Source organism: Solenopsis invicta, chromosome 8 (assembly GCF_016802725.1).
Source record: "Solenopsis invicta isolate M01_SB chromosome 8, UNIL_Sinv_3.0, whole genome shotgun sequence".
Taxonomy (NCBI): Eukaryota; Metazoa; Arthropoda; class Insecta; order Hymenoptera; family Formicidae; genus Solenopsis; species Solenopsis invicta.
The window spans coordinates 682,546-698,572 of NC_052671.1; the positions used below are offsets into that span (position 1 = coordinate 682,546).

At 33.0% G+C, this 16,027-nt stretch overlaps 3 protein-coding genes across 5 annotated transcripts in view; 1 reads left to right on the forward strand and 2 right to left on the reverse strand.

The window, feature by feature from the left end:
* The window catches only part of LOC105192912 (alkyldihydroxyacetonephosphate synthase), an 86,245-nt gene that overhangs the window by 21,329 nt on the left and 48,889 nt on the right, over nucleotides 1-16,027 (forward strand). The window lies entirely within an intron of this gene.
* LOC105197861 lies at nucleotides 1,017-8,527 on the reverse strand. The gene is made up of 4 exons (XM_026134305.2): nucleotides 6,901-8,527; nucleotides 5,383-5,675; nucleotides 3,193-3,359; nucleotides 1,017-3,118 (listed from the first exon to the last, which is right to left on the reverse strand). The coding sequence occupies exons 1-4, from the start codon at nucleotides 6,994-6,996 to the stop codon at nucleotides 2,823-2,825; spliced, it is 852 nt and encodes a 283-aa protein (XP_025990090.1). The 5' UTR covers nucleotides 6,997-8,527; the 3' UTR covers nucleotides 1,017-2,822.
* Nucleotides 9,254-15,231, reverse strand: LOC105192873 (adenomatous polyposis coli protein). 3 transcript variants are annotated; one of them, XM_011157146.3, is made up of 9 exons: nucleotides 14,905-15,231; nucleotides 13,710-14,642; nucleotides 13,442-13,586; nucleotides 13,075-13,223; nucleotides 11,717-12,056; nucleotides 11,221-11,632; nucleotides 10,598-10,864; nucleotides 10,265-10,498; nucleotides 9,254-10,097 (listed from the first exon to the last, which is right to left on the reverse strand). In XM_011157146.3, exons 2-9 carry the CDS (start codon nucleotides 14,554-14,556, stop codon nucleotides 9,378-9,380), a joined length of 3,114 nt encoding a protein of 1,037 aa, XP_011155448.1. In that variant the 5' UTR covers nucleotides 14,557-14,642; nucleotides 14,905-15,231; the 3' UTR covers nucleotides 9,254-9,377. The 3 variants fall into 3 exon arrangements, with proteins under 3 accessions (XP_011155448.1, XP_011155450.1, XP_011155449.1); XM_011157148.3 differs by lacking the exon at nucleotides 14,905-15,231 and adding an exon at nucleotides 14,861-14,878; XM_011157147.3 differs by lacking the exon at nucleotides 14,905-15,231 and adding an exon at nucleotides 14,787-14,864.

Sequence of the window (16,027 nt, forward strand, 5' to 3'; positions counted from 1 at the left end):
CAGCAAAATAGACGTTAAACGATCGCTCGATTAACGCACTTTATCATAGGTATATTGCATGTATATATGTACATATATATGTATATCATGGATATATATTTTTATGATAAGTATGTGTAAACACACACACACACACGCACGCACGCACACACACACACACACACACACACACACACACACACACACACACACACACACACACACACACACACACATCATGTATACCTTCGTCCCGACTGTCCCGACTGTCCCGACTGTCCCGACGACGTTATCTCGTTCGGCGTTAATTTCAAAGCTATAATCGAGATCGATGATGGCTGTAAGAGTCGTCGGCCGTAGCTCGAGGCAACGCCCGTAAGCTTTACAAATGATTTTCCCCGTAACGAAAACACTAAGAGAAGGCACGTTATTACGTTTTCTTTACGCTTGAGCTAGGAATGTAATTGAACAACGTGAATGGGGTCCGTTATAATTGACCGTATGATCAACATTTGACTGATGAGGACCCAAGGAATAATCAAAACTAATACTTAATAATCGAACGTATGAGCAACATTTGACTGATGAGGATCTAAGGAAAAATCGAAACTAATACTTTAAATAAGTATACGCTACGAATATTACCAGTTGTAAATAATCATGCACCGTGAAAATATTGTGTCGCACCAACATTTGCTGCTTCACAGCGATCTCGGTCGTATCAAAAATGTATAAGTGCAATCTTACATAATATTAAATATACGCTGAGAAAAAAATACTAAAGTTTAATAAATATTTCGAATACGTGCAATGAAATAATTTTATTTTAATTTAATGTAAATAAATATTTGTTTAGTACAAGAATCACTAATGTAATTTAACTATCTTTTTTCTTATTATATATAAATATTTATGTTCCGCGAGTAAATATTTCATTACATTCAAATGAATTTTGTTCTCAGTGTACAATAGACGATCGTTAACCATCCCTAATAAATAAATCTCCAAAGCGGTAAAATTCATGTAAAAGTCCTGCGTTAAGTAAAATTTTATAATAATTATATTATTTTATACAATTACAGAAATAAATATTGGATACAAGGATACTGACTGATAATCGCTCATTTATTAACGGATCTATTCACTATACGCTAAATACAGAAATTAAAGAAACACATATTGGTCAATATCCGCATATACAAATTTCGATTTTTTTTTCTACACGATAGAAGCGAGATAGTCTATAGTCTATAGACATCACAATCTCCCTGCTTGACGGTATCTATTTAGATGTAAATGATGGATATTGTGTAAGCATGCTTCCCCATAGAGGTTAAACGCGAAATGCGACGTATCTTCACGACATTCGTGAATAAATAACCGCGATTGTCACCTGCTATAATCTATCAAATTGTGATTGTGATAGATTATAACATAAATGTCGATTTTCAACACTTATGTAATTTATACGTAACTATCGTTAGAATGGTATCTTATTGTTAGGAGAAAATCCGCGCAGTGCAACGATATCAGTTATATTGATATTATTATCCGTGTTTGACATATTACGATATTTGTACTTATGAGCGTCGTCCGTGTAAATTCAAAAAGAAAATTATTATTTTAAAACATGCATACGCACGCTCCACATTTCCGATTTGTTTCTTCTCCCTGGAGCACGAATTGAATCCAATTTGTTTGTCCTTCCCCTTGAACGGGATACGGAGGTGATTTATTTGCGTATGTGCGTGCATGGGTGGGTGCGTGCGTGCGTGCGTGCGTGCGTGCGTATACTTTTAGAAAATAGTAATCTTTTTCTTTCTCATACTTGCAGACGATGCTCTTATATGACAGACTGTATCTTCAACGAGACACTCGCACGTCAGAACAAAACGGAACGCGCGACCGATTCTCATGTTTATTATTAAACCATGGTCACGAAGATGGAAACAAACTGCAAATAATACAATCTATTTATGGATCTACTATCAGTAATACAATTGCTGATTTGCAATTCTACTGTGGTAGATAAATCAACATGTGGGTGCGGGCGCGGCGACCTAAAAATCTACAAAATTGTAAATACTTTCAAATTCGCGCATATTTATTAATTTGTACAATTCGTAACAGTTATTAAAACTATGAAAATTGAGTTTGATTGAGATTAACATATTAAAAAAGTTTGGAAGAGGAAAATATTTCACCTCCCACCATCTCCTCCTAAAGATCGTTTTCAAAGTTTGTCGGAGGAGAACTCGAGTACGAGTTCTACTATTTTAACACTACTGTTAACACGAGTTCTGTAATAAGTAGCGTACAATACAGGAATATTAGATAATAAGGAATTGGAGGAATTTGAATTTTAGAATCAGTTTTCTCTCTCTCTCTTTCAAGGAGCACTATAGATAATAAGTAACGTTGCAGTTTTTGTACGAGACATTTGTTGTCGCACCTTACGTCTTCTTACATTTAATATTCATTAAGGAGACTGATTTTAAAATTTTAATTCCTATTCCGAATATTTAATATTTCTATGTTGCGCACAAGGTCTAGCAAGGCCAAGTGAAGATTGTAGAATTTGCACGATGAAACAGCTTGCGGCAAAATGTGTGGCGATGAGTAAAAGTTGTCGAGGGAAAAATAGAGTAAATCACTGTGCGTGATTATTAATAAAATTCCAAAGCATTGCCATGAATAATTCAGGAAATAATTTTGATTGTGCCATCTCATTTCGCCCTTTATACAATATTATCGATGAAAGAACAATGCGCGTCGCGTTGGAACTCTCTCGAATGAATATATTAATATACTTGAAACGTTCCATTTGGCGAAGAGTCGTTCAACTAATTGTAAGGACGCGGAGGCAGGTACATCGGATGTTCTTCCTCGGGGACCTGTTGACTCCTGTCGTGAAAGCCGTCATGGACATGATACAATCCGTAATTGACGCCGCTGGTGGCTATCTTTTTCAGACCTTGTATACTGGACAATATAAGGGCCATTTTAGCAAGAATGAGAGCTTTACCGCCCAACACTGCGAGGAATTGAAAGCCCATCGGCACTAGGATCGTACCAACTATCATCAGGCCCATCACCATCATCGGAAACAAGTTATTCTTTCGACGGCGCTTTCCGCGACCTGAGGTACGCCAATTTACCAAATTAACTTTGAGTTTCACACTTTGCGCTGTAATCGCGCGTTACGACACTCACCTTGGACGATACTGTCCAGATTCTGCGCGGACGTGTTGGCAGCTGTGTTAAACATACGATCGACGTTAATTTTGAAAGCGTGAGTCCGCAGAACGCGTGTCATTCGATTCCAGATGATCGCCGGCCAGCTGATGTCCTCCTCTTCCAACTCATCGGTTAAATTATCTCTGTCGAGAATCGCGCGGCGCGTGTTTTCATCACAAATATCATTTTACTCAAAGGGTTTGCAACAACGATATGTTTAATTAGATATCAATTTCGCGAATAAGGAGCGAATATACTTGTTGATTTAATTGATTCCTTTTTACCACCTGTTCCGCGTAATCTGTTTCGAAAGAAAAACGTGGTAGAATATTATTCCCCGATAGGACATTATTCTATTATACGATGAAATCTTGCATCAAAATTATAATCAGCAATTATATATTGTAAGTATATTTACAAAAATAGATGTACAAGTATTGACTTTTTATTAAATATTCATAATTGTTTGCTCAATTAACTTTGAAATAGTATTTCGGCAAAATTACAATGATATGATGAATCATCATAGTCATGTATTTACAAAATTAAATTTGAAAAGAAATTGTTCAATAATTAAGAAGAATATTTGTATATTTATGTTATGTGTAAAACATTTAGAAATATCTTGCCAATCCAAATACACATGCTTACAAAAATAAACAATTACTCCTAAATTATAATGTAGAAATATTGCAGTATAAAATTACATATTCAGCATGATAATATTTTAAATAAAGTATCAAATGATTTTTTTCAATAATTGTAAAATATTTATATCTCAAATTTAGATTTATCTGATCTTTGACAAACACTATTTTAAGACTTTATTTTGATAAACCTGCTGCCTTATCATCTTTGCGGAATTATTTAACATTTTCGTCAATTCGTCATGCTATTATTGTACAATATTGTACAATTATTGTACAATGTGTCTATCGGGGTTTTCAATTGTAAATCGCGCAATTCCAATCTTCTCGTTCATATTATCAGTTAACTACAAAATTATTTACAATATTTCCTTCACATCGTTCGACAAATTGTTGTTCCAAACCCTTACGTAATTAATTGCTTCATGTGTAATATTTTTGATAATTATGCAAATTAAAGGGCCTTGATCTTGACATATGTTATAGAACATAAAGGTACTAATGAACTTTTTCTTATAAATTAATCGGTGGTCTCGTATAGTTTTCGAAATATACCTATATAAAGCTTATTTTCAAAGTTTCATTATCTTTATTATACATATGACGTTTTATATATGACGAACAGTGTACTATTTCACATGAGTTTACAACTTTCTACACGTAGAGAGATCCACCCTACCCCCCCCCCTTCTCTGCTTAGGGACAAAACGAGGTCTATAATTATACTGTTCCATATGGGTTTCCGACTTTCCATACGAGATGAGGGCCATCCCCCCCTCCCTCTGATTAGAAGCGAACCGACGTTTAATTGTTCTGTTAAAAAATGTAAACAAAATTACGTAGGTATAAAATTAGTGAAATGTAATCTAAAATGCATATTTATTCACTTACATAAATAAGGTGTCATATAATGAAAATAATGAAATTTCAAACTATACTAGACCGTTAATTAATTGATAAGAAAAAGTTGGTCAGTACCTTTGCCTCTATAATATATATATATATATATATATATATATATATATATATATATATATATATATATATATATATATCAAAGTCAAGATCATCGCGGTGTCCCTTAATATGTATAATTATTGTATTTCTTTTTATGTATAGTATTCATTGCATCTTATATAATTTCAAAAAAGTAAAAACGTGCCAGAGGTATGCAATAAACGCATTTTTCTCTTCGTATAATTTTTACAATATTATGGAAAATATAATAATTGGAAGTTTTGAATACAAGGCTGAACTTTCAGCACGCGCTAAATAACGCATTCCTCTAAAATTCAACGAATTCTGATATAACAAATTACAATCTTACCGTAGTACGCCTCAATGCATACTAATCTACTACAGCAGACTTGAAAAATTCCAACTCCCTTAACAATATCTCTTTGATTCGCATATTTTTAATCATAAATCTTAATCGAGTAGAATTCTGTTTCCTACCGCGCCTCTTTCTCCCTCTGCCACTCTTTAATTAAATAATTACAGATTATAAAAATCAACTCACTTATATTCCGTATTGTTTTCATCATTTGAATGAAGTCGTATCAAATCAACTCCGTCAAATAACGTAATAACATCTTCGTTGAGAAGAATATCCAACGTATCGATAGCCCTTTGCTGCACGCATCTTCTAAAAATGTCTAACAATTCATCCTGGTCGGAGCTGTTCTGGGACACCGATGGGCAATTCTTGATTATGGATCGTAATCCAGAGTACCATTTTGTTTTATCGTCACAGCCGGCCCTTACGACCGCAGTCAGTGCGAGAGCAAGGACGTGGAAAGCACGAGGGTGCATCTGTTAAATGCATACGAGTCTTTCAGGATACTGACGATATTAATGTGGGTTAGTGACGCAGTTAACTACATTTTCTCCCTTTCTCTTTTTTTTTGTACGATATTCCTTATACTAAAAATTAGTTTTATTCATTTAAATCGTACATCTTTTTCTTAGTTATAAAGAAATTCTATAGATAATTTTGAATCAATTTTCTTTCAGCAAAAATGTGAAAAGTGGTAAGAGAATATATAGTTTCAAAAAATGAGGGACATCCTATTCATGCAAATGCTATGAATAGTTTTTAATTTTCTTTTACAAACGGAATTTAAAATTTAGTCTATATGTTATAAATGAAGTATGTATTAAGTTTTCTAAGATTAGGTTATTTCTATAAAGAGATATTTTTGGATTTAAATTAAAAATATAACTATTTATGATATTCTTATTATCTTTTTGCAAAAAAAATGAACATTAATTATAAATGATATTTGACGAGCGATATTATCAGCTTCTAGATCTAGACTATAAAGCTCGAAAATATTTTAAAACAGATTTAAATTTATCAGATAAAATTCAGTAGAAGAAATATTGATATTTGTGATATTTACGCATGTTCCATATTTTATCCGATTTTCTTGTCTCTTTTGTTCACAAAACAATTTTATTTATGTGAGTTATAATTATTTACTTATTTCTTTCTTTGATTTTTAAATATCTTTGTGTAAATTATAAAATAAAAGCAACGAAACAATATAGTATAATAAAAATATATAAGTATTCCGTTAAATGGACAAAAGAATGCGGATTCGAAAGAATAAAAAAAAATAATTTTTTTGGAGAGGTATATTTGATTTTTTTTCGCGTATATTTTTGCAAAGTTATAAAATTTTTTATGACATTTAATTATTTATTATATTGCAAAACATTACTTTTAAATTGACACAAAAAAATAATTTTGATTTCTTCTACACTTATGTTTTTGTAATTAGCATTATATTAATTAATCCTGCATGTAATTATTATCAACATTTCACGCTCATAATTTTATACTTATTGCGTATTACTTATTTATTTTTTCTATTTTATTAAAAATGTAACAACTCTGACTTACTTAAGCAAATCGGCAGAAGTGGCCGATTAAAAACTTTCAAAGTTCGAAATTCAGAATTCGAAAAAAGGAGAGCTTTTTTCAGACCGCTCCAAATTCATGTAAACGTTTATACACCCGTGTGTGGAACTTTACCTGGAAAAATCTACACTCCTCCGGAGACCTCTTCACGTACGGACACGTCGCAATGCACTGCGAAAGACGGTCGTGCGGGCAATGTAACGCGTACATTTATACGTGCAGAAAATAGAGTATGATGTCGTGCAGGTAGTCATTACGAGTCATCGAAGGGCATCAAGGTAGCGGTCAAAAGGCGGCCGGACTTTACGCTCGACCGACAATTCTCCGCAATCGCTAGCAAAAACTATGTTAGTACTTACTGTCTACCATATGACCATTTGGACATTGCTATTTCCTTCTCGATGATGGATAGAATTCATCGATTTCCGCCGCAGGAAAAGTATTTCAATACGATAAAAATACCCTTATATAAATATATACCAAAAATTTTAATGGAACTTTTCGAAAATTAAACAATTTAGAAATCATCAATGTCTCTATGAAGGTTGACGATTGCTTTTACGTAATTTTTCTTAAGAAAATAAGAGAAAATACTACAGTGTGATAATGGTTTTTATTAATGAATTACTTATTAAAGTTTTTAAATGTGACAAAAAACTTAAAAAAATTATTGACGTAGAAGACAACAAAAAATAACATTATTAAAAAAAAATTAAAAAAATACTAAGTCAAAAGTCAGAAAATATTAATTTTTTCAAAATTTCCAAGAATTTTTATGAGCTACTTATTCGCAATGATATATAAATTAAAATTATATTAGATTAATGTAAAAGTAGTCGAGTAAAAACTGCATGCAAAAGAATTTTCGAGAAAAATCAACTTAAATAATCAAAAGGCTTCGCTCATTAAAATGAGCCTAAAAAGTTCGATTTACAATTTTTTTTCACGAAGTTCAAATATCGACTTCAGCAAAAATTAAGTACGCAAATTAAAAGTAAAGAGTCGCGCTTTCGAATGCTGTAAATCGCATTTGCATGCAATTTTTATTTTACGCCGTGGAGCTTTGCAAAGTTCGTAAAAAATTTTGAGTTTGACGTATCCCCATTAGAATCTGCGTAACTTTCGTAAGCAATCTGTAAATCGTTTGATGAATTGTCAATCTCGAAACTAGAGATTTCAAAATGCTTTTTTAGTTTTTTTTTACGATAATTTTTCACTGAGTTACAGCGATCTGAATATTGTGTAATTTACAACGTTTTAAAAGTATTCCCTGTTTTGTACACGAATATATTTCCACAATAGCAATTTATCGATAATACTACACATTTAGAATTTATATGTATGAATATAGCTTCGTTTAAATTATTAACTTGATAGACACAAGATGATATACCTACAATATACGACACAAATTTTTTTTAAATATAAGCGTCCTGAATTTCTTCTGCGGGAACTAGGTTATAATTTAATAATTAATAACTTTTTGCACAATTCTAGGATGAGACTATTTAATTAAGGGATAGCACTAAAATGATATCTAAATTTTGGAATTTATTGTAGATAAATAAATAACTTCATTTAAAAAAAAATGTTTAGATGACTTTATTGTATATACGTTATATTGATGAATAAAAAAATATTTTTTAAATTTTCTTTTATGCACAAAATAACGGCGCACTGACCCACTTGTGAAAGTTTTTTTTTTCCAAGATGAATATTTGCGCGCGCGTTTTCTATGATATGGTTTATACTAGAATAAAACGATAAAAATCTACATTATCTACATATTAAAAACTAATAAAGTACGTAGGAATTTAAAAATATTAATTTTTGTCGAAATGATAGCTATTTAGAAAAAAGTGTATTTTTCGCCCAAGTTTGTTTAAAAAAATCCTGATTGCAAAAAGTTTTCAGCATTTCGCAGAAAGCCTATGTATTTCACTGTAGAATATATACAAAAAGATTGTGGTAAAATTTCAAATCAATCGGATAAAAATTGTAAGAATGACGTTGCACACAAGTTTAAAAACTGTATTTTGAGAAAAACAGGTTTCAAGTTTTTCAAGAGATATAAAAAAAATTTTTAATTTTTAAAAATATTTTTTACTTACAACTCTGTTAGTTTTATATGTACAATAAAGCTCTCTGAGCAAATTTGAAATAAAGTTATTCATTTAACCACAAAAAATTTCCGAACTCAGATTATCACTTAAGGATCTTAGGAATGGTGTTACCCTTTAATTTTGCCTAAATATGTTATAATAATCAAATATATCATAAATAAGTAATAAAAATTAAATAGTATTAATTCATACAAAAATTGCAGACATACGAAATTTTTTAAATTGTCAATAAAATATAAAAGCGAATCTTTTGATGTTTCAAATAACTTACAAAATCAAAACTATGTAATAAACTATTTCATATTTACCAATTCAATTTATAAAGATATTTTTAATTAAGTATCTGAAATACAATATTCCTTTATTAATTAATATACAAAAATATTCAGTCTTTTTTAAAAATATATACAAATTGTCAGACAGAGAAAGAAAAAAAAACTCTGTCCTAGTACATACGATATTCGCATGTTACGTCTTACAAACATAAGAATTGTAACTGGACACTGAATAATTGTCCTCCGGCTCGCAGTCGTCATGGCCATTGGAGATTACACTTTCATTCGGTTTAGTTCCCTTAACACGACACTTTCTAGGAATACCAGAATTAATGCACAAGTTCAGTAGGGCCAACTCTTCCGTGGAAATAAATGAATCTTCTTCATTGAGGGAACTTACTGAACTATGGCGTGAAGGCACAGTGTTGGATTTCACTGTATTATGATTTTTGCACGCATAATCGTCGTCGTTTTGGACTCTATTACAAAATGACGCGCACTTTACATCGCGAGACCGCAAGGGCGTACACAGATTGTCGACGAAATTACCGTTTTGAATCTCTGTATGACGAAGCGGTGATCTTCGAGCACAATGCGGCGAATTGTTTATCTTCTCGCGCGTACCGTTATCATTATTTTTTAATGTCTGACCGGAGGTATGTACTATATTACTGCTTGTTGTTTTCCCGAGGAAGTAGTTAAAATTGTCAGATACATTTCTGCCGGATGCAAAACCCACTTCTGCTGTGTTAATACTCACAGATGGTGAATACAGTGTAGCGTTCCTGGGAGAATGAGATTTATTTGCAAAGTAAGAGGTTGAAGGGATGGGGAAATTGCCTGTAGTTTTCAAAGATGGTTCAGATTTCTTGGCTGTAGATGTCATTGTTATAGGCGACATGGAATTTAATGCCTAAAAATCAATTTATATCGTCACATATATCGAATATAAAAACACTTTTTAAATGATACATAATATTTTAAATGTAAATTACAAGTGTTTTCTGTTAGAATAGTTTTTAATGTATTTATTTTTTAACAACTGCGAAGAAGTGTGTATCTTATACATCAACAACTTACTTTTGGCATGCCAGATCTAATACATTGTTCTAACATGATATCTTCTTCTTCTTCAGAAAGTCCGACATTGTCTTCAAATAATAAAAGTTTTTTTACTATATTTTTCTTTTGCTCCATATATCTTGGTTGAAAAAATGTTGATGAAGTAGAGGATGGCTGTATGTTCATTGTTGTAGAATTTTCTGCAGTTTGTACTAACGACGATCTAATTGGCGACGATAAACTAAATCTTGCCTAAAAATAAATTGATAAAAAATGTAATCAATAACTAATTGCTGCTGTAGAACATCCTGTATAAACGAATGTAAATACTGATTTTTCAGTGTAACGAACCTTTGGCATTGCAGATTGTATACATTCCGTCAAAATTGCATCGTCGTCTGAATGATTCAGACTATCGTCTGAAAATTCATCTGGATGTCTCAATGACACATTACCTGGCGACTTGGGACTTAATATAGAATTTTTATTTCCATGACTTGTATCGACAGGTGAAGACGATGGTGTACCGCATATGTTAAACTTATGCGATAGTGCTTCAGATTTTTTTACAAATAGAATGCCATTTGTTGGTAACGGAGGTGGAGTTATTTGCCTTGCCTATGAAACAGAAATAATGATAAATAGGTTGGTTAATATGATTTTTATGTCTGTCACATATACATACGTGCGCGCATATATTTTTCAAATTATTGTATTTTTAAATCTCAACGTAAAATATATTATTAAATAGAAATAGATTCTATGAACGGATTAAAATATTGTAAAAAAAATTATGAGATTGACATCTTTTGTGTGTGTGTGTGTGTGTGTGTGTGTGTGTGTGTGTGTGTGTGTGTGTGTGTGTGTATATACTCTAATTTATTAGAGATTAAGTTTTTTTCAGTGAAAAAAGAAATTGTAATTGTATTAGGAAATAATAAACAAATATGTATGATAATTAAATAAGTTAATACCTTAGGTATGCCTGATTGAATACATTCATCCAATATTTTCTCATCTTCGCCCGAAAAATTGGAATTTTCATCAGACAAGTCATTTCTCTGGCAATCAATCTCGGCTGATTTGTCTTGTTCGCACACAATCTTCTCTATATCCTCTTGTACACTTGGCATTGATAGAGCAGATAGATTGGATTGAGATCCCACTGGAGAGATATCTGCAGGTGTATCCTCTGTGCAATATACATGTACAGTATCTGAAGCAACAATTTCCATCGCAGTTCTATTCTTCGAAGTACCAACAGACGCCTTCAGAGGAGTCGCGTGTGATTCTAATCTGCTTGGGTTAGAATTTCTCTGATATGGCACTAAGATGTTCGGCGATTCTGGTTGTACAGATTTTTGAGAGTTCAGAGACTGTCTATATCTGTGTGCAAATATATTTGTAAATATTTCATTTGCACGTTATCTAATAAATTTTTTTCCTATAAGATATTTGCAATTGGTATACCTGTTAGTTTGCATTCCCATATTGATACAAGCAGCCAACATATCATCGTCATCTTCATCGCCATCACTTACTTGTTCCTCTTTCGCATGATTCTCCGGATTACTTATTTTCATATTATGAATATCTTTTTCGAGTATATGAATATCTTTCTCATTTGTATCAAATACTTTTTCTATTATATGATACGTCGTAGTATCATCAGGTATTTTGACTTCGTCATCAATTGTAAGGGAGCTTAGACTGGTTGCACTAGAAAATTCAATTGGTGTTGATTCTTCCTTAAAAGTCGCAATATCATCTTCAAAAACACTATTCCTCGTGATATGCGGTTTAGGAAATACTGCAACAGATATAAAATTTAGGTAATCGACCCATCCTTTGGACTTTGGAAATTCTTGATCTTCTAGAATTCCCAAAGTGCAAAGGATGGGTCGCGACTAATTGATGGCGAAACATTTTTCAGCTATGAAAGGAATTGAAACCAAATTTTTAAAATAAGCTCTTAAACAATTATTAAACTCCTTGTATATGGAAATGATTCGCGTCGATACCGTATCAAAATATTATCATCAGAAATAGAAAATAAATACAAATCTTTATACCTTATATTTTGAAAAATAAATTTATAAAATTATATTCAATAAAAAGAAATAAAACATAAACATGAGGTCCATATTGGTCACAGTGGTTTTGGGTGCTAAATAATAATTTTTCACAATCTTCGGCTTATGCGGACTGCATTTTCGTCAGATTTGAAACACAGTTATTGCATGATATCGGGATAAGTAATATTATAAAATTGATGAGCAATCTATACATGCTTCGGTAATCGAATTGGACGCCCGTACGGAATGTTGGAAGATTCAGGTTCGAATTCTAGCTGAGGTGTTATTTTTTCATGAAGGGTAGGAGAAATTCTATAGATGCTTTTGAGTATCGAAACTATTAAACTGTTCATCAATTAAATAATATTATTACTTATTCCCGTATCACGAAATAACTGTTTTTCAAGTCCGACGAAAATGCGGCGAACAGTTTGCACAAGCTAGAAATATTATGAAAATTATTATTCAGCATTAAGATCCTCTATGACTGTTATAGGTCGTCTCATATTTATGTTTGATATTTTCATCAGTCCGAATTTCGAATTTATTGTCAATAAGAAAAATTAAAATGGTATAATCAATTTACTTCTGTCCGTTTTTTTATAATTCTTAAAGGTAGGTAAATCGTAGATGTTTTCCGTTTTAAAAAATGGATCGCGAGCCACATAAAATTGGGAAACTTTGTTCTATGTGAATAAATGTTTTCATTATTATCATTACTATCACCATATTGTGGTCAATAGATTTACTTACCTAAATGTCGAACTGATGGTCTTGCTTCTTCTTGCATCTTTGATATAAATTCTGTATTCTGGACCTTATGATTACGTGGACTAGGTAAAACTGTTTGTGTAGGCGAATCAGGCAGTTCACTAGGTGATACTACACCACTAGTCCTACGGCTGAGGATAATGAAAAATACATAGTATTATTTATTGCATTAAAAAATTGAAATTATATACTAACAAAAAGAGAAACAAAATTTTGTCATATTAGCCTAGAAATAGTAATCTTGGAAATAAAAGTCATATAGTACGTTATCGTAATTTGTGTAAATTAATATAAATCCTCTATTTAATATAACATAATAAAATTAAATATTTCCAAATATGCAACTTACCTAAAATCACTGATCACAGAACTACGATCATCATGGATAGAATATTGCTCAAAACCACTTAATGAGCCAAGAGAACTACAGCGTGAAAACATTAGAGGAGTTTCTTCCGCATAGTAATTTTGACCACCAAATGTCACCATTTTTCCTGTAAGGTATGCAAAAAATATCCTTTTGTACTAAAAGTATTGTATTTTGTACTTATTTGTTAAAATTATATATAAACATATTCTTTCATATTTTTATTGTCAATTTAATATGTGACACAAACCTTCTTTTTCTAGAACACTTGGACTATTCTTATTCTCAAAAGAATTATTACTCACTGACGATAACTCAATTTGACTGTTATTCAACCTTACATTGTGATCGTCATTTTCCAACTCTTCTTTATTCACAGAAGGAGGTAAATCTTCTTTTGAGATAACTCGCGTAATGTTATTCTGAGGTGTTATTGCACTATTCAAAGAACTAAGAGAATTGGCACGTGAGAAGCCTCGAGACGTTTCTTCCTCCTCGTAATAACTTACTATCTTTTCTGGAGTTACTTGTCCAGGATTAAGAACGACAGTATCTTTTGAGTTCTCTTCAAGCTCTTTTGTTATTGAACCATCTTGTTCGTCACAACCAAGTGCTTCAGTCTGTTTCATAAAAGACAAAGATATTTTGTTGTCTACTTCCATCGTCTTCTTTGGTACCTTCCTCACAATTACATTCTCCTTTATATCTTCAACTCGAAGATCCGACATGGAAGTAGCTGTGGAGAAGTTAAAAGGAGTCTCATAGGGGGTTCCTTCGGTACAATAAGTCTTAACGGTATCCTCTTGTTCACTGCCTGGAAAATACTCGGTGTTCTGCTTCTCCTCCTCATCAGTGTCGTCCTCGGCGTACCGCAGGCTGTAATCTGTGGGCTGATCAAGATCGGTTTCAGCATAGTCGCCGAACAGGTCCACCTTATCGTGCTCGTCGAATTCCTTTTTTGATACGTGGTTCGCCTGTGACCCGTCAGCCAGACGTTGATTCTGCGGTGGAGCGTTTCTCTCAACATATTTCTTGCTGTAATCGATCGGTTGATCGTTCACGTCTTCGTCGTATGTCTCCGCGTTATTCATGTCCATACCGTACCGACGATAGTAGGGGAGCTCCGACAGTGAAACCACTCTCAAACAGCGAGATGCATTGTGAAAGGTTCTAACTCAGTCTCCTAAAAGAAAACGATCATCAAAATAATTTGTAACAATTTGCAACACTAATTGGTGTGATGATCCAGCGAAGATATCAAATGATTCATCGGCATTTTTCATTTCCAAAACAACCCTTCAATCTCTCGTATTAAAAGTATTTGTACCATTGCCGTTAAAAGTGTAAATTATTATGAATGAACAGTAAAAGCACTGTCAAAATAGTTTGAGCGTCTCTCACGTCTCAGTCTCTCATGTCTCATGTCGAATCTGTCGAATACTCACACACTCACAGCTCACGACACTTGGCGAGAGACCGAGGCCGAAACAGGCCGAATGACCGAACAACACCGAAGAGACCGAAACAGGCCAAAATAGGCCGAAATAAATAAAGAAGATGAATAACGGTTCTCTATTTTCGCGTCTGCGCAGCGACGAGTTACAGAACTTTTCTTAAGTCTCTAGAAATTCTCTATTCCATACCCAATCAACACACACTTTTTGTAAAATTTGTCATATGTTTAATCAACAAAGTATTTTACTAAAGTACTAAGGATATAGATATTTCTACGCCATTTTTAGGGCTACTTGCACCAACCGATTAACTTAATCGCTGATTAGTCTATCGGAATTGACCAATCGTATTTGTCGTTAAGTAAAAACGACAAATGCGATTTGTCAATTCCGATAGACTAATCAGCGATTAAGTTAATCGGCGTTGGTGAAAGTGGCTCTTAGTCCTTTCCCCTTGCCGCAACATTTCTTGCTCACTAGCAGAGAGAAACCTGAGAGAGGCCATGCCGTCGATTTTCGTGTGACGCTTTCTCTAGGTTAGGTCGTACAGTGGCGCCAATCGATCCACATTTTCAGTCGGCGGAACTATATGGCTGGATCCACCTTTTTTCCCACTCGATTGGTGTATGTCCGTAGCAGCTACGGGAAAAAAGGTATACGACCTAGAGAAAGCGTCACACGAAAATCGACGGCATGGCCTCTCTCAGGTTTCTCTCTGGTACCGGCGAGCATAACGTTATGTGACGTTTAAAATGGCATACAAATTTAGAAGCCAAAATCATGTAACGCTCCGTAGTCCGCATGAAACACTATCGCCTTTTATAAGCTTTTTATAACTTTTACTCTTCGTAACGTGGGCTTTAACGCGCCGCTCGGGAGGAACCGGTTTTATGAATGGTCCCGTTTTGCATAATTAGTAATTAGTATTTGCATCTTTTTCCGCGTAATTGCATCGTTGACGGCAAAATATTTAGTATTTTTAATATTCGCGAAAAAAAAGATTCTATTGTTACACGAAATCATACAAAAATGAAACAAATTGTGTTACTGCACGAAACGCTGATGTTTATCTTACTTATGTGCTTGTATAATAAATCAGTTGTTTTAATCCACC